The sequence below is a fragment of the Vigna angularis genome, chromosome 11 (genome assembly GCF_016808095.1).
Source record: "Vigna angularis cultivar LongXiaoDou No.4 chromosome 11, ASM1680809v1, whole genome shotgun sequence".
Taxonomy (NCBI): domain Eukaryota; kingdom Viridiplantae; phylum Streptophyta; class Magnoliopsida; order Fabales; family Fabaceae; genus Vigna; species Vigna angularis.
This window is the reverse complement of record NC_068980.1, coordinates 7,783,953-7,803,764: the sequence shown is the minus strand read 5'-3', so window position 1 is coordinate 7,803,764 and position 19,812 is coordinate 7,783,953. Positions and strand designations below refer to the sequence as shown.

Sequence of the window (19,812 nt, the reverse complement as noted above, 5' to 3'; positions counted from 1 at the left end):
GAATTTCCTCTGATAGAAAGAGGAAGATGAGCAGAAAATAAATGGAGAAAGAAAGAAAAAAACAAAGATCCCCACAACAGATTCTCTGGCGTGAAAAACATAATTCGATATTGAATAAGACAGGCACAGGCATATTTTGTGTGGTCTGTGTGGATTTATAAGTCAAACGGGTGGAAAACCAGGGGCAACTACTTTTCATTATAATCAATCCTTATACAAAAGTTAACATTTTGATGCATCACGCTTAAACCATATGTATCACTCCCCCTGTTCAACTTCATTTTTAATTTTTAATGTTCTTCTTTTAATATATATTTTTTCTGCTAATCATTACAATTAAGTATGGTTGTATCTCTTAACTTACTGTTAAAATTAAAATCAATCCATTTTTGAAACTTTAATTTAATTTAATTTCTCAATTTGAAAAATATATAAATTTAATTTTTTTAACCAAATTATGTTAAGTTTATTTAACGTTTCAAAAATATTTCATGTAATATTTGAGTTATTTATATAATTTGATATATTTTTGTTCTAATGTTAGTTAAAAAATATATTTAAAACGTTAAATAAATTTAACAAAGGTTAAAACAAAACTAAATTCATGCAATTTTAAAAATAAAAAACTAATTTGATTTAAAATTTAAAAAAATACTAATTTCAATTTTTACTCAAAATTAAATATCAAAATAATATTTAATTCTTAATGTATGGTTGGTGTTACCTCACATTTAATGAGGTGAAAATTATAAGCATGTCAAGTGTGTGACAGCTTTTTATCAATTTTGTATTAGAGATATTTTCAATATGTGGATAGAGATCAATTTTAAGATGTAAAATATTGCATAAGTATTTACTTCTCTCCTTGTATTCACCTCCATCCAGCATGATTTATGTTTTCGTAAGGATTTATGTTTTTGTTAAAATACAAAATAATTTGAAATTATAATTAAGTTTAATTTTAATTTAGTTAATAACGCGGTATATGCGGGTCTAGATTTATATGAGTGGTGAAGCAAGTGAACAAAAGATTAGTTGACTTTGAACTTTAGGTTAGTGTCAAAGTTGGTCGAAATGAACGTAAGAGAGGTGAGCTTAGTATATGGAAGATTACATAAAGATATTAGAAAATTTCATTTCTAATTAATTACATCAAATCGATTCTTCTTCCCCCTTATTAGTATGTTTTATGTTATTCATTCACTTTTAAACTTGAGAATATCAAGATATCTCTCATCTTAGGTTTTGTTCTAGGCAAACTTGTCTTCCTTATTCCTTCTTCAAATTTTATTCTACTTCTCATAAGAAAGTCATGCATGTGTGGACATTATTGTAGAAAAAGAGGATTTTTTAGGTTTGGGCTTAGCATGATTATTTTAAGATAATGGTTGAACTAAGTGACCGACAATTGTTTTAGGTGTTTTCACTAGTGCAGCGAAGGGAAACGACAACAATTATTTTTTAATATACGTGACGGTTTTAGAATCGCGACATATACGGGCGAGGTAAAAAGGTCTGAGACTTTTGGACGCGGTTTCAACCGAGGTAATATCCTGAAGGATACTGCCTCGGTTCTTCAGCAAACGAAGTAGTAAAGAAGAGAGAAACAAAGGGGGGGGGGGGGGGGGGGGGGGGGGACCGAGGTAATAACGTGGGGATATGATAGCGGTTCTAGCTTGAACCGCGACCAAAGCCCTATTTTTTTTTAAATCACGTGCACCCTATGGCTTCGGTTGTGGCTGAACCGAGGCCATAAGAAGACTTTCTACCTCGGTTTTGGCCACAACCGCGGCCTATTCTCCTACAATTGTTTTTAATAGCAGGTCTGTTTTTGTGATATCCACTATCACAAAAACAGACCTGCATATCAAACAATATCATAACAACACAGATTCAACACAATAGACAATATTTACATCACATAATGTACAAAGTCTAATAACTATAAATCAACATGTTCTAATGTATTTTAAATCTAATAACTATGAACTATTATATAATCTAACTAAATGTTTTGCAATTGTCTTCTTCAAGAATGTAAGTGGCTTCTCAAGAATTGGAGTAGGAGTCTTGAATCTCTGCACAAGACAATTGATATTAATTAGTGTATATGAATTCCAAATGTTGGAGAAAATCAAGATTCATTAAATTTAAATATTACCGTTTCTCGGCCTCTTGTGATATGGGCACGAATAATGTAGGTCATCCAATACATTACATAGTATTCGCACTCATATGACCCACTTTGTGTGTTATACTACAATATACCATCACAGTTGTAAATAGTTAGTGAAAATCATTATAACAAAACAACTATAAGAAAGTATGACTTTAGCATATGTCAAACCTTGAGAGCAATCCATGCAAGCTTTCTACTGTTAACAGTTGATCTTCCAACCAACATCATACTTGCTGAAATAGAACTATATATAAAAAAAAGGTTTTAGCATTCATTTATATAACAAAGAAAGTCCAAACATTGAGGTTCTTACCAATCAACTGCTTGTTTGAGATTTTTGGGAGGAGACTTGTGCAATGAGTAGAACCACAAAGCATAACTCTCCAGTACAGAAATAACAAGTAGTTTCCAATGGTGCGTGAAATTGATAATAACTTAATTGTTATATATATTAAAATCACATATGGAACTTTATTAAGTTAACAAAACTTCACTGAAGTATAATACCTATTTTGGTTCCAATTTTGGTTGGGAATATTCGAAATGGTCCCAATTTTTTTTTTGCTGTTTAATGTTGTCCTAAAGAATGTAATTTGTGTTCAATTTGGTCCTTTTTGCAAACGCCGTTTAAATCGTTAACGGCCAGATGTCCAGATGTGCAATTACAGAGTGAAATCGTTGACACATCATCATCTTCTCCACAGAAACCCTAGTTCCCTAATCTATCCAATGTCGCCGTCAGCCCTAGTTCTCTAATTTGGGTTGCGTTCAACTTTCTCGCATTCAAACAGTTCACACAACACTAGTACAAAATAGGGATAAGAACACGGGTAATATGCCCCGGTTTTTAGAAAACCGAAGCATATGTAGAAGCGGTGGCATTTTCGCAATTTCGACAAATTTATATGCCTCGGTTGTAAAAAAACCGAAGCATAAACACCAAATTAACTCGGTTAAAAATAAAATCGAGACCTGATGTTCTGCCACGTGGCACCTAAAACTGGTTAATTTTTTACTACCTCGGTCCTCTAATCCAACCGAGGCATAAACGTTTCAATTACCTCGGTCCTCTGACCTGAGGCATAAACCTTTCGAAATGCACACCCATCCAACATAAACCTTTCATTTGCAACATCCAACATCCAGAGCACGCGTTCGCTTTCCCTTGCTTATCCTCCCACCTCTACGAAACCCAGAAGCAACTTAACGTTGGCGGCGACTGCGGCGAGGCATGGTGAGGTGGCGGCGAGGCATGGCGAGGTGGCGGCGAGGCATGGTGAGGTCGTGGCGAGGTCAGAGCAAGGTGGCGGCGAGATCTCTTCTTCCCTTGTTTCTTTTCAAGTTTAGACGCGATTTGATCTCCGCGGTGTGACGGTCCGTGTTCGTGGAGGTGGGAGGTTGTCCGTGGCGTGCGGTCCCTGTCTGCGGCGTGACGGTCCCTGTCCGCGGCTTTGATTTAGGGTTTCGATTTGGGGCTTGGCGACACTTTTGGAGGCGCGACTCAGGCTTCGTTGGTGGCGGCCGGCGGCTGGCGGTGGATCTCGCCTTCGTAGGGGATGAACCGAAGGGCGAGCTGATGGTGCGGCGATGGTGGCGCGACTATGGTGGCGCGGCGAGGGTTTCGTTTTTGGCAGCGATGGCTTTTGGTTTTTGGGTTCTCTGTGTTTTGCGTTTTTAGGTTCTCTGCATTTTGCGTTTTTGGGTTCTCTGCCTTCAATTTCAAAACTCATCATTCAATTTTATTTTTGTCGACAGGGGTGATTGTTGGACTGCGAGTGGGATCTGAGAGAGGAGAGGGAAAGAGATTGATTAGAACTGAGAAAGGAAAGGGAAGGGAAGAAGGCTTTGGACATTGATTTGGGTTTTCTTCTTTGTTTTACAGTTTTCTTCTGATTGATTCTTGATACAGTTTTCTGAGAAATGAATGAACTGAAAAATGATACAGTTTTCTCTGAGAAATGAATGAACTGAAAAATGAATGAACCGTGAATGCGTGAACGAGAGTCAGTATGAAAAAATAAAAAAAAATACACTCTACTGCCTCGGTTATCTAAGAACCGAGGCATATTCTTGTCTCATTTTATCCCGGTCTATAACCGAGGCATAAAGTTTAATCTTTTTACCTCGCCGGTATATGCCTCGGTTGTAGAACCGGTGCCTAAAAGCAAAAATAACCGGTGCAGTATCCTCTTAGTGTACTAGTGCAAGGACATCTAAATTTTACTTCATCATCACTTCTACCCTCATTACGTTACACAAGTTGTATAAATTCCTCTATCCCTCTCTCATACTCAAACTAATGCGTGGTAAATTAATCCAATTTCGATCCATACGTAAATATTTTGAAATATTCTACAAAATTATAATACAAAAATTAATTTTGTAGTGAACATTTAACAACAAATTAAGGTTAATTCAATTCAATCATATAATCATACAATTAATAAACATTGAAATAATCACATATTCAACAAAACAAATTTTAAAATAACATTGTAAAATTAAAAAAATAAACTTTAAAATCATACCATCATATAAAATTATATGATCATACAAAATTTTTCAATTCTAAATATTATACACATATTATATGATCATCCAATCACATTCAATCACACAATCATACAAAATTATATAATCTTATTAAAAAGTAAACTTTTAAAAGTTAATATAAGAACCTGATAGTGTGAAAAGCCAATAACAAAGAACAACCCGCGATCCAAAAGGTAGAAAATTGAACTTTGCAAAATTCAAACATACAACAATATACAAAAAAATATTAGTTTTAGAAACAAAATCAAACATCAAAACACAAAAAAAAAAATAAAAAAATCGAAAATTTACATCTAAGTGGGAGAATCGAAAAAACCAAATCAAAACGACGTTTAGAACGATTTTGATCGGTTAAAAAGCTTCCTAAACATTGACGATGGCCACAGGAACAACCAAAATCAAGATTAAATGGTGAAAAACGCAAGAAAATGGCAAAGAAGGCACAGAGCACAGTGGTCTCGAGAGGGAACGCAGAGAAACTGTTTCTCGTGAGGAAGACGACATTGTTCGTCTCCTGTTTTCTTTTTTTTAACCTACGAAAGGATATTACCTTGGTTCTCAGTAAAATCGCGGTAATATTAGTGATATGGCCTCGGTTACCCACACAACTGTGGCCTATTCTCTTGAAAAAAAATTCAAAATCAATATGAAATGGCAATTTTGAAACTTTTTGTTGCGGTTCCCCGCCAAACCGAGGCCAAATCCTCCTTTAAAAATTAAATTTTACTTAAATATTTAGATTTTTTTTCATATCAGGGTCTTTGGCCGCGGTTTGAAGGGGAACCGAGGCCATATCCCTGACGGTCTAACTGTTGTTAGATTCTTGCAGGGATTTATGGCCGTAGTTCTGCAGACAACCGCAACCATATCTCCTACAGGAATTTTCAATAACTAGCAGACTAGACTGTCAGATTCTTGCAGGGGTTTTTGGCCGCGGGTGTCTGCAGAACCACGGCTATATATCCTCTTTGGCATCGGTTCAGTTGCAACCGAGGCCTATACTATCGAGAAAATTTCAAAAATGCCACCGCGTCATTTTATGTTTTGGTTTTTGATGAACCGATGCATAACATGCACGGTAATATCCCATTTTTTTACTAGTGTTTGGTTAATCATATGTTGTTTGTCTATGATAATTTGAGTGTGAGTGTTGAATTATGATATCTGTATGATAAATTTTGAGAATGCAGTTGAGATAATTAAACTGTGGATTTAATGAATTAAAGTTTAAATGTGTTATCGAAAGATAATAATGATATTGGGTTAGAGGCTTAAAATTTTACTTGAGATAGGTTGGAGCAAACATATTATATCCTGGAAATTAAGTTGATTTAACGTCTTTTTAGTATTAGTGTAGTAAAACTATCTTATAAATTAATGAGTATTAATTATTGTTTAAGAATTGTCTTAGTTCTCTCTAATTTTCTAAATGTTATGATTTTGAAATGGTATTCTATGACACATGTCATTTTGTCGAGTCGAGATGTGAGAAAAAAAATTAATATCTTGGTTAAAATAATTCCTCAATATATTGTTGTGAAATGTTTTAATCTTTAATCTAGGTGTATGATAAATGTTATGGAATGTAACGATAAAAGGTTGTTGTGTGAAATGATGTGAGATAAGACTATTAAATAGTGGATTACATATAGAAGTTGTTAGGTTTTCAATGTTATGATTATATTAGTATTTTGTAAGTATATAGTTAAAAAGTCATTATTGCAATAAAATATCCAAATTTTACTAATAATCTAAATTATATAAATGGAAATATTTGATAGAAAAAACTTATGATTTTTTTTACCATAATTTAATTGGATTACCAATTAGAATGAAAAATGTGATTTTGATGCTTGGATATATCATTATCATATATTAGTGTAATCTTTGAAGAAAAAATAAATCTCAATACCATCTTTTAGAACTTTGTTCGAATCTTAGAATTGGGTTGATATCTTTGATGAGTCAAGAAATAAATTTGTGGCAAGTAAAGAGCTAATGAGTGGTTTGGTTTATACATAAAAATTAGTTAATTTAAAAAAAGGTTAAAAAAATTACTATAAAAATTAGTTTTTTAAAAAGGTTAAATTACTATAAAAATTAATTAAAAAAAGTTATTGTCTATCTTTTTGTTTTCATCGAACGATTCAAAGTGAGTTATTTTCTCAACTTATTAGATTATAAAAGCTGAAACTTAAAATAATAAAAACCTGTTTTAAAACTGTTTTAAAAAGTACTTTCCACTTCATTTCATATACAAATATGTAAATTTTGTTACAACAAATTTAAAAATTGGAAATCAAGCTTCCAAAACTCACAAATACACTACAAAAGGTCATATAGCCCATATTCTCGGCATTTAAATAAGGGCCGTTTCTTCGCACCTTTTTTTTTATTCCTGCACCCCTATATATTTCAATCTCCCCATTTTATCCTTTATAAATATTTTATTAAAATCCTAATTTTTCATTCTTTGTTTTTTCTTGCACCGCTTAATAGGTTGCAACTCCCTTGTTGTTCTTTGTTTACTTACAGAGTAAGATTTGGACCTTTTCATTTCATATTTGAATTGGGTATTATGGAAGCTATTTTTGAATTTGGAAAATATCTTTTAAATATTTAATCTAATATATAATTTTTTTTCTTTTAAAATGAGTGCTTTTTAAAGATTTACAAATTTAAAAATATCTTTTGAAATATTCTATCTCAAAATGTTTCCAAATTTTAAAACTTTCGAAACATTTAATATAAATGTACATTTTTATTTAGTTCGGATTGAATATTTTAAAAAACATATTTCAAATACAGAAATTGTAAAACCTCATATACAATAGTATTTTAGAAATGATGATAGTTTAAAAATAGTAAGACTCAATTATTTTAATATTAAATGGTTTATTTATAAATAATTTTGTTATAGACGACTTTCATTATTTTAAAATGTATCATCTCTCTATAAATCATTTTTCTAGAGTTCTCTACATTCTCTCTAAGAGTTCTACCTCCTGAGTCATTTTTGCTTCACTTTCTTATTCTTGAGTAATCTAAAGTCATAAGGACTTTGTCCACTTTCAATTTAGTGTTTCGTAGGTTCTTTTAGAATTTTCTTAAGTTCCAAGCAATCAACGAGACGTTTTAGACTCAAATAGTTTATTGTGAGGTAAGAGAAGCTAGACTTTTTTTTAGATTATGTTTGTTGTGTAAATTTTAGTTTATGCATGAGTTATAAAAATGATTTATATGGAATTGTTATAATTGTTCTAGTACTTTTGTGTTTAGATGATGATATTTGATTTTAATATGCTTGAATGCTTGGTATGGTATGATTTGATGTTTCTGCTGTAATGTTTAGGTGAAATAAAATTTTAATGTTGTTTGGAATTTGTTATAAGGGTAAAGAGCAGAGATTTATCAAACACATTAGGTTTTATGTCAAAAATGGCGGTTAGAAAGGTGAATTATTGAAGTTTTGGTCTAAAGTGAGAATTTATAGAGTATGATAGTCGTTTGGGTCTTTAGTAACTTATTTAGAATGAGAGTTAGCTACTATGTGGTGTAGAATGAAATGATAGTCATAATAGTGTGGTTATAATGTTGTTTCAAAGATATTTTGAGGTTTTGGTAGACGAAAATCTAAAGAAAGTGAGTCTAGTATGTAATTGAGTTTTGATGTCTGTCTTTGGGTAATTTAAAATTGTTTAGAACCTTGAGAAATGTATAAATCTGATGCAAGAGTGTTTGGTAGTTGATGATTAGAGTTTAGCTTGGTTTGGAGTTAATTTTGGGAGTTTGGGATACTGAAATTTCAAATTAGGAGGTATGGGATATAGAGCATGATTTGGGGTCTGTCATAGAGTCATTTATGCTTTTTAGGACTCTTAGTTTGTAGAAATTTGAGTTAAAAGGTGTTATTTTGAATTTAGGTCTTTTGGATTTGTCAAATGATTGAGTGGACCAAATTTCGAATCTAATGATTAAAGGAATACTTTGCTTAAACTCTAAATATGATTTTTCATCAATAAGGTGTAAGAAACCCATTTGATCATTAGAACAAGCTCAAGTGCATCAAAAGCCAATTTGGAAGTGTGTAGTTTGCTGTCATAGGCTCAGGCGCCCCTGAGCGTCCTTTTGCCGAGAGGAACTCGTTCAAGTGCCCCCTTAGCGCCCCTGTTCTTAGGGTCTGGCGCCCCTTTTGAGGGGCTGAACGCCTCTCAGGAGCTTTTTTTTCAGTTTTCGGGATTTCAAATTCAGGGTTTCGGATATCAGTTTTGGACGCTGTTTAGGTCGTTTTGGAGGTTTTTTTGACCCTTCTGGAGCTGTTGGTGAGAATTTCAAAGCTTTTTTCCTTGCCTAATGTGACTATCAAGTTGCTATGAAAAAAATTGTGTTATTGTGTGATTTCTGATAACTTGTAAAGGTGTTTCTAGTTCTTTAATATGTGATCACTAGTCTCATGTATTGCCATACTATGTGAATGTAAAGTGATCTCAATGATTTCGAATGTATAGAAGAGAGTTCCAAGGAGGAACTTCTCAGTGGTAGTTTCAAGTATTGTAAGTATGAATATAAGAAGCTTAGTTTTGGAGTTCATTCTAATATTCTAATGGTCATCCATTCTTAAGTAGATATGGGTGAGACATGTAGTGAGAATAGCAAAAGGTCCTAGTCTAGGGGATTTACCTTGACCTAAGGCGAGTGATAATGGACTAACATTGTGTGTGGTAGAGTGAATCTCATTGTCAATGGCTCTACAGAACAGTAGAGGCCATTACAAGTGCATGAACTGTCATAACACGATATTCATACTAATCCGGATAGTTAAGTGAAAGTATTGTCATACATAAAGTATTTGGTTGGTTTGGTGTGATGTGTGTATCATGTGTATAATGTTAAAATGTTCAATTATATCAATAATTGTTTCAATTTAGCTTATCCATGTTTTTGTCTTTGTTTGTTCATGTGTTTTCTCTTTTGCGATGATTACCTTAAAATTGTATGAGTTTAGGAAGGAAATCTTTTCAGTTGTTTCAACATAAGGGTGAAAATGAAGCAACAACATACATAGAGTTTTGTTCTCCAAGTATAAAATCTTCTTCATCAGTAGCATGTGGCTTCTAGTAAGATATCATTTATTGAATGATTTATTTTGATAATTTTATAGTACTAAAATGGAATGTTACTTAAGTATCTTTCAAAAATATATAATCTAAAATATATTAACAAATAAAAAGGTACAAAGTTTTTATTAAAATTTATTAAATAGTAGTTTGGAACTTAATATTTAATGAGGTGGTGAAAGAAAAAAGAGTGCTGAAAGAAAAACATATCTTTCAAATTATTTTTAAAACTGGCGTTTTCTAAATCCAAGTATGAGATTCATGTCATGGAAAAATTCACCCTAAAAAAAGTGGGTCATTTTTAGTAGAAAATATACATCTTAACTGTAATCATAATATCTTAAGTTAAGAATTATACAGCCTATCTAATATAATCATTACTATATAAGTACAGTTTTTCATGATCAATTTATCAAATAAAAATAAGTACAAGATTCTGCAATGCTTTTTCTTATAAAATTATTTGTTATATTTTCTATAAAAATATAATTTTAATGGCTATACATAGACACAATAAATAAATTTGTAGGTATTTATGAACTCATCTTTATTTTAATTTTGACAAAGTCTTCCCGCATTTATCAAATATAAGTAAAGCTAATATTTAATTTTTTAAATTATATATTAGAACATAAATAATGAGTGTATACAAATTAGTATTTTATTTCTATATATTTTTTTTCTTCTCTCAAACTTTTATTGAAATTTTTTCCTTTCTTTTCTTTTCTCAATTGTTTCGCATGTTCGGTATCTATAAAGTTTATTCGAATTCTTTAAAAAAAAATTATCATAATTTTGATTACAATTTTTTTATTGTGTTTGATGATATATTTTTTATTTCATTTATTCAAATAGTTTTTAAGTGATATTTTATTTATTATTTATTTTTTTCTTGAGAATGTTTTACTCTTAATTTTAAATATTCAATTTGAAAAATTTTATTTTGTAAAAGTAATTTTTATTATTTCTCAATGTAAGGACCGTGTCCTTTACTTTTTATTATTTTATTATTATTTTAATAAAAGTGGAGGACAAGCTGCTGTAGTGTTTTTGGTTGCATTGAGAATTTAGGAAAAGTAGCATCCAGGTTTCAGGGGATTAATTTGTTGGTATTTGGAAGTGGGGAGCAGCGTCCAAAATTTTCTCGGAGCAGCGTCCGGATTTTTGGGGATGGAAGCAGCCAAGATTTTTGGCACCATTCAAACGCGTAGGAGAATAAAACGGGGTAAGGGGTTCTGCTCTGGGAAGGTTTGCTGCTGTAGTTTGGTGAAGAACGTGAAGTTTGAAGTTGCTGGAGAGGAAAGAAGCTTAGTTCTGCAAGTGTTGGATTCAAAGTTTTACAAAAGGAAGTCTACAAGAGGTAAGGGGAGCTAGTTATTTCGTTTTGATTATGAAAATTTACTATCTTAAAAGTAAATTTAGAATTTGTTTAAGCATGAAAAATCTGAGTTTAAGCGTTTCTGGAATGCGAAAAGAACCCGCCGCACTTCAAAGTGCACGTTTACTGTTTAGATTAGAGCACCGCACTTCGAATGTTTAAATCTGATGAACGTTCGTCCGGAAATAGAACGTTCGTCCCTGTCATTTTGAACGCTCGTTTTTCCCTTAGCCGATGAGCGTTCGTTCACGTATTTTGGTTATGCGTTCGTCCAAACTAAGTTGAACGTTCGTCCTTTTTGGACGAATTGAACGTTCGTTCATGTTACTGAGCGAGCGTTCGCGAATGAGAAAATAGACGTTCGTCCTCACGGCTCAGCTAAGTTGAGCACTCGTTTTCTTCAAGCCTGACGAGTGTTCGCTCTTGCGTTCGAGCATTCGCTCCTGTGTTAATTAGAATTTCTATACGTTCGTTTTTGGTGCGTGAGAGCGTTCGTCCTTCAAACTCCAGAGAGCGTTCGTCCTTCAACTCCAGAGAGCGTTCGTCCTTCAACTCCAGAGAGCGTTCGTCTAGTGGAGTGTTCGGCAAGCGTTCGTCCGTCCGGAAAATGGACGTTCGTCCAAACTGTGAAAAGTGGACGTTCGTCCTAAACTTGAGCGTTCGTCCGTTTTTTTTTAAATAATGTTCGTCCAGATCCTTAATAACGTTCGTCCAAATCCTTAATAGCGTTCGTCCAATTTGGTGGTGAATAGTGTTCGTCCAAGAGTGTGCAAAGGGTTACATTGCTATTGTTTTGGATTGAATTAAATATGTAAAATGTTGAAAGTATGATACGATGTGATTTATTTGAAAATGTGAGCATGTATGAATTATGATAATTACCGTGATTATATGATGAAAATGATGAATGTGAGTATGATTCGGAAATCTCAGGGAGAGATGGATGGAAGTAGTTATGTGAAATATTGTGGTTGTGTCTGTATAATTGTAGGGGCTTCGAAATGGTATGTCTATCCCTACACTCAAAGCATTATTCACACTCAAGTAGAGAAGAATAATGTCAGTGGTGAGAGTAGAGGGAGATCCTCGTCTATAGTCTTTGAATTTAGACATAGGCAGCTTGGGGGATTTATATTGCTAGCGTTGGAGAAAGACTAGTGATGAGGCCCAATTTAACTTGTTAGTCGTTGCTAGGACTCAGGTTCAATCCCCAAATCCTTGGCAACGACACTAAAAACTTGTTAGCTCAAAAAATACTTGTTGGGCTCGATTTCGGAAAGTGCACCGAATCATTCAAGTAATAAACCGGTAAGACCGGGTATCGTTTTCCCAAGAGACTCGTAATACTAGAGAATTGTGCGATTAATAACTCATATAGACTCAAGAACATAACATCAATATACAGAACAAGTGCAGGAATGTAAATTCATACATAATTACAAGGTTGGACTTTGGTATTGAAGGCACTTGGAAATGGAAAAGACTAGAAATGATATGAAATGACATTGTTAAGGCTAGTTTTCACCAATGCACTCTTGTGTATAACCAATTTTTTCTCCTCTCTATCAATTTACTAAAGTCAATCCACTAAAACACTCTAGCCCTAATTCCTTAGGTGAAAGAGCCTAGGTTTTCCTTATCAAACCCCAATTCCTTGGCAATCTAACAAGCAAAACCCGCATTAAAGAGCTAGGATCTAAGACAACATGTGAATCATCTTCCATTCCTAGAATCAATGACCCACAAGGACTCCTATTTCAGTTCCGGGTTTCATCTTACGTTCCCATAATCCATAAAACCCCAAAATCAAGCCATGAACGTTCCCATTACATGCAAGCTTTAAGATTGGAAACAAGAATACTAGCAATTGATAGAAAAGGCATATATATATTCAAATCATTCAACAATTACACAAAAATTCAAAGGCTACAACTAATCCCAACAAAGATGAATTTGGTTCTCCATTTCCATGGAGAACCCTAAAGCTTACAACATGGAAGATGGAAGAAGAAGGAGACCCAAAGGAAGAGGAGGAGATGTTCCCACAAGCTCCTCACGCCCTCCATGAGCTCCAGCCGTGAAATCGCACCTCCAAAGAACCAAAGACCCATTCCCCTTCGCGTTTTAGGGTTAAATAAGCTGTCTGCCACATCAGTAAAAGTCGCGCCCGGGCGCCCTCTGTCAGTCGCGCCCGGGCGCGAGGCTCTCGGGAAATATTCAAATCTGGCTCAAAGTCGCGCCCGGGCGCCCCTCTATTTTCGCGCCCGGGCGTGAAACTCTCTGGAAGCTGAAAGTGGACGAACATCCACTTCTCGCTGCCGAGCGTCCACTGACGAGCGTCCTGGGTGGACGAGCGTCCTCCTTCCTGGACGAGCGTTCTGGACGAGCGTCCTCTGCCTGGCTGGACGAGCGTCCACTTCTGCCTGGCTGGACGAGCGTCCTCTGCCTGGCTGGACGAGCGTCCACTTCTGCCTGGCTGGACGAGCGTCCTCTTCTGGCTTGGACGAGCGTCCTCGGACGAGCGTCCTCCTGGACGAGCGTCCTCTTTCCTGGGCGAACGTCCGCTCTCTTGGACGAACGTCCACCTTGCTGGGACGAGCGTCCTGAATCTTGGACGAACGTCCTCCATGAGCTCCTGGACGAGCGTCCGCTCGTGCTTCCACTCTGGACGAGCGTCCGCTCTTCTGCCTTCTGAACGAGCGTCCGCTCTCCTGGGACGAGCATTCTTGCACTGCTGATGGCATTTCTTCGTGCTAATTTCTTGGTCCAGTTCTATCGTTTGTTGGAGAGTCTTCCAAGCTCATTTTTAGCTACAAAACAAGGGATTATTGATGAAAGTACATCAAAGTAGCCAAAAACACAAATATATAGAAAACAAGACAAAATAAGAGGATTAAGCAAGTTATAAGTTAGAAAGGAGTTGATTTTGCTACTAAAATGATGCTTAAAATATGGTAAAATTTAGCATTATCAACCAGCAGAGCTAGCAAGTGTAGAGACGACCAATAGTTCGACAATTATACAAAATTCGGATGAGTTGTGTGAGTATGTAGATTGTGGTTTAATAAGTATGCCTAAGTATTTCTATATTTAAATCTATGTATGATGACGTGAATTAACTGTACTAGGAGATAACATGCTTTTTATATCTAGCTCACCCTTGCATTGTTTGTATTGTATGCCTATTCGGATTATGTTATTCGGCAATGATCATCCACTTGGATGGGAGCAGATGTGGTCGAGGAGAATGCCGAGGAGAGTCCTCTGGAGCAAGAGCTTGAGAATAATGTGGCTGCGGAGTAGTGTGCTTAGGAAGTTTCATATCTGAACACGTGTAGTGTTCTAATATATGAAATTTTAAGTTTGAATTTCCGTTTTCTTTTATTTTGGATGACTGTAATTTGTACTTAAATTACACGTCGTATTCTGACTGTTCTCTATATTTTAAATGATGACGTCTTTATTATGTAATAATTGTTATTATATAATCGGGATGTTACATTAATGGTATCAGAGCAGTTCTTCCTTAGAAACCTGTAGGTTATAGATGTGTCCTGTTTGTAATTGTGAATTCTGGACATTTGGCGAAACGTCATATTAGTTTCATTGAGTGGGACTAATAGTTTTCTCTCTATATGAACAGAAGATGGCATCTAGATCTCCTCCTTCCTCAGATGTTGATCCGTCTAACTCTAATCAGATGTTGAATGCGGTGCTTCAAGCATTGCAACGGCAGAACGCTACTTTGGTTCAGCAGAATACCATTGCGTTACAAAATTTGGAAGCTGCCAGAGTATCGGCTGAGAATGCTAGAGTATCATCTGAGAATACTCAAAGACAGTTTGTGGAAGTGTTGACTAATGGCAGGACCACTCCAGGTGTTCCTCCCTTCACTATTCCAGTCCAAGAGTGGAGTTTGGAGAACTTTCTTCAGCATCACCCTGCAAGATTCACAGGAAAATGCAGTCCGGATGAAGCTGACCATTGGTTCAGGGATATGGAGAGGATATTTGAAGCTAAAGGATGTCCTGATGAGAGGAAATTGGCTTATACTCAATATCTGCTGACCGAAGAAGCTGGCCATTGGTGGAGCAGCATGAAGATGATCCTTGAGAGGAGTGGGACTCCTATTACTTGGGAGTTGTTTAGAGTCAAATTCTATGCTGAGTACTTCCCTGACAGTGTGAGATTTGCAAAGGAAGTAGAATTTCTGGAACTGGTACAGGGCAACAAGTCAGTGTCAGAGTATGCAGATCGTTTCAAACATTTACTTCGTTTCAACACTATGGCAGTAGATGAAGAATGGCAATGCAGAAAGTTTGAGAATGGTTTGAGGAATGATCTCAAGCTGCTTTTAAAAGGGTTACGTATCAGAGAGTTCCCTACTTTAGTGGAGATGTCCCGTGATCTAGAGAAGACAAAGAAAGAATCTGAGGGACAGCAGAGTCAGCCTGTGAGGACTGGGGGACCATCTGGATCTCGTGGTGGATTTATCACTAGGAAGACCCCTTATGCTAGACCATCTTTTTCTTCTGGGTCTAGGGGTTCATCTTATCAGCCATCAGTGCAGTCAGGATCAGCCAGACCATCCGGCCCCGTTAGATGTTATACCTGTGGAGGACCTCATTACCGTAGCAGCTGTCCTATGGAAAGTGGTGCAAGGAAATGCTTTAAGTGCGGAAAAGAGGGGCACTTCTCTAAGGAGTGTACTTCTGTAGTAGGATCGAGGTCTCAAGCACAGAGGATTGGTTTGCCTCCACCCAGAGGAGGTGACAGACCCCAAGCGGTGGGCAGAGTATATGCTATGACAGGATCGGAAGCAGTCAGCTCAGGTAATCTTATCATCAGCAATTGTTTATTGTTTGGGGTGACTTGTGTTGTACTTTTTGATTTGGGGGCAACACACTCCTTCATATCGGAGGCATGTGTTGAGAAATTGGGTATGCTTGTAGAAGAACTAGACTTTGACCTAGTGGTGTCTACACCAGCATCAGGGTTAGTCAGAACATCTTCTGTGTGTGTCCGTTGTCCAATTGTTGTAGAAGGACATCAGTTCAAGGTGAACCTCATCTGTTTACCTTTGCAAGGATTAGAAGTAATTTTGGGAATGGATTGGTTATCTACCAATCGCATCCTCATTGACTGCGATAGTAAGAAATTGATGTTTCCTGATAAAGACAAATTTATGCCTTTGTCGATCGGCGTCTTGAGACAAGACCTTCTGGAAGGTGCTAGTTGCTTTTTGGTGTTATCACATATAGAAGCGACGCAAGTTTCACATCATGCGGCACAGGAGAGTCAGAGTGTAAACCTAGCAGTTGTAAACGACTTCTTGGATGTTTTTCCTGAAGAAGTTCCTGGTTTACCTCCTCCACGTGAGGTGGAGTTCTCTATTGATTTGGTCTCAGGAGCAGGACCAGTTTCTATAGCTCCGTATAGGATGGCTCCAGCAGAATTGGTAGAGTTAAAGAAGCAGATTGAAGACCTGTTGGAGAAACAGTTGATCCGACCTAGTGTTTCGCCTTGGGGAGCACCAGTATTGCTAGTAAAGAAGAAAGATGGTGGTTCAAGACTGTGCGTTGATTATCGGCAACTGAATAAGTTGACGATCAAGAACAAGTATCCGTTGCCGAGAATAGATGATTTGATGGATCAACTACATGGAGCTACAGTATTCTCTAAGATTGATCTGAAGTCGGGTTATCATCAGATCTTAGTGAAAGCGGATGATGTGCAGAAGACAGCGTTCAGGTCCAGATATGGCCACTATGAGTATGTGGTTATGCCTTTTGGTGTGACTAATGCTCCAGCCATTTTTATGGACTATATGAATCGAATTTTCAGACCTTTCTTGGACAAATTTGTGATGGTCTTTATAGATGATATACTTGTCTATTCTAAGACTCGAGAAGAACATGCAGATCACCTTCGGACAGTACTTGAAGTGCTGAGAGAAAGACGATTGTATGCCAAATTGTCTAAGTGTGAATTTTGGATGGAAGAAGTTCTTTTTCTTGGCCACGTAATCTCAGTTGGAGGAATTTCTGTTGATCCCGCTAAGGTGCAAGCAGTACTTCAGTAGGAAAGACCTAAGACTGTTACTGAGGTCAGGAGCTTCGTGGGTTTAGCGGGATATTACCGCCGTTTTATTGAGGACTTTTCCAGAATTGTGGCACCATTGACGCAACTGACTAGAAAGAATCAACTTTTTGTTTGGACAGATCGTTGTGAAACTAGTTTTCAAGAGCTAAAGAAAAGGTTGACTAGTGCACCCGTCTTGGTCATCCCTGACACAGGTAAACTTTTTGAGGTGTTCTGTGATGCCTCGCATCAGGGATTAGGGTGTGTACTGATGCAGGAGAAGAAGGTAGTGGCGTATGCATCAAGACAACTCAAGGTTCATGAGAAGAATTACCCCACTCATGACTTGGAGTTGGCAGCTGTAGTTTTTGCTTTGAAGATTTGGAGACACTACCTGTATGGTGCACAATTTCAAGTGTTCAGTGATCATAAAAGCCTGAGATATCTCTTTGATCAGAAGGAGCTTAACATGAGGCAAAGGAGATGGATAGAGTTCCTTAAGGATTATGACTTTGATCTTTTATACCATCCTGGAAAAGCCAATGTTGTGGCAGATGCATTGAGCAGGAAGGCAGTACATATGTCCTCATTGATGATTAGAGAATTAGAGCTAGTAACAAGCTTCAGAGATTTGAGGTTGCAAGTAGAATTTGAAATTGACAGCATCAGGTGCGGTACTTTGGTGATATCTAATGACTTGTTGAAGCATGTTAAAGAAGAGCAGTCAAGAGATATTGAACTCCAGATGTCAGCTACTTTGATTGGAACCGAGCAAGGTAAAGATTTTATCTTGGGGGCCGACGGTATTTTGAGATTCAAAGGCAGGGTCTGTATCCCTAGCAACTCTGGATTAAAGAAGTTAATCATGGAAGAAGGTCACAAAAGCCGTTTTAGCATGCATCCAGGCATGACGAAGATGTACCAAGATCTCAAGAAATCTTTCTGGTGGTCGGGTATGAAGAGGGATGTGGCACAGTTTGTGGCTTCTTGCTTGACTTGTCAAAAGGCAAAAGTGGAACATCAAAGACCTGGAGGTTTGTTGCAACCGTTGGAGATTCCAGAGTGGAAATGGGATAGCATTGCTATGGACTTCGTTACCCATTTGCCACGCACTTTTCGAAAGCATGACGCAATTTGGGTAATAGTAGACCGATTAACCAAGAGTGCTCACTTCTTGGCAATTGATTTGAGAATGTCCATGACAAAGTTGGCACAACTATATGTTAAGGAAATAGTGAGGTTGCATGGGGTACCTTCAAGTATTGTATCAGATAGGGACCCGAGATTCACATCCAGGTTTTGGCAGACTCTTCAGAGTGAAATGGGAAGCAAGCTACAGATGAGCTCGGCTTATCATCCTCAAACAGATGGCCAGTCCGAGCGGACGATCCAATCTCTTGAAGATTTATTAAGGACTTGTATTTTGGACCATTTAGGAGTATGGGACGAGATATTACCACTGGTTGAGTTCACTTATAATAACAGTTATCATGCCAGTATCGGTATGGCTCCATTTGAAGCCTTGTATGGAAGACGCTGTAGAACGCCTTTGTGTTGGTTTCAAGAAGGAGAGTATGTGTTAACGGGACCAGAGATAGTTCAACAGACTACAGAAAAAGTGAAGCTTATACAGGCAAAGATGCGAGCATCTCAAAGTAGACAGAAGTCCTATGCTGATCAGAGGCGCAAGCCGTTAGAGTTTGTAGCTGGAGACCATGTGTTTCTCCGAGTGACTCCGACTACCGGTGTAGGAAGAGCAATTCGGGCTAGGAAGTTGTCTCCTAAGTATCTTGGCCCTTATCAGATCCTACGACGTATAGGGCCGGTAGCTTATGAGATAGCCATGCCACCCCAATTAGCGAACTTACATCCGGTATTCCATGTATCCCAACTGAGAAAATATGTGTCAGATTCTTCTCATGTGCTTGAAGATGAAAATGTGCAAGTCAGAGAGGATTTATCGATGGAAGTGCAACCTGTGAGGATTGAAGAAAGTCAGAACAAACAACTTAGAGGGAGAACTGTCACTCTTGTCAAAGTCATCTGGGATGGTAGAATAGGTGACTTCACCTGGGAGTTAGAGAATGAGATGAGAGAAGCATACCCCCACTTATTTCTATAAACACAATTTTCGAGGACGAAAACTTTTTTTGTGTTGGGGAGAATGTAAGGACCGTGTCCTTTACTTTTTATTATTTTATTATTATTTTAATAAAAGTGGAGGACAAGCTGCTGTAGTGTTTTTGGTTGCATTGAGAATTTAGGAAAAGTAGCATCCAGGTTTCAGGGGATTAATTTGTTGGTATTTGGAAGTGGGGAGCAGCGTCCAAAATTTTCTCGGAGCAACGTCCGGATTTTTGGGGATGGAAGCAGCCAAGATTTTTGGCACCATTCAAACGCGTAGGAGAATAAAACGGGGTAAGGGGTTCTGCTCTGGGAAGGTTTGCTGCTGTAGTTTGGTGAAGAACATGAAGTTTGAAGTTGCTGGAGAGGAAAGAAGCTTA

General features: G+C 36.8%; 1 protein-coding gene across 1 annotated transcript; it reads left to right on the top strand.

The window, feature by feature from the left end:
* The first annotated feature begins 14,873 nt into the window (after positions 1 to 14,873).
* On the top strand, positions 14,874 to 17,309 carry LOC128194626 (uncharacterized). Its single transcript, XM_052870168.1, has one exon. It carries the CDS (start codon positions 14,874 to 14,876, stop codon positions 17,307 to 17,309), a length of 2,436 nt encoding a protein of 811 aa, XP_052726128.1.
* The last annotated feature ends 2,503 nt before the right edge of the window (positions 17,310 to 19,812 follow it).

Excerpts from the sequence above, each read along its gene's own strand:
- LOC128194626 (XM_052870168.1), top strand. The coding sequence starts at position 14,874 with ATGGCATCTAGATCTCCTCCTTCCTCAGATGTTGATCCGTCTAACTCT.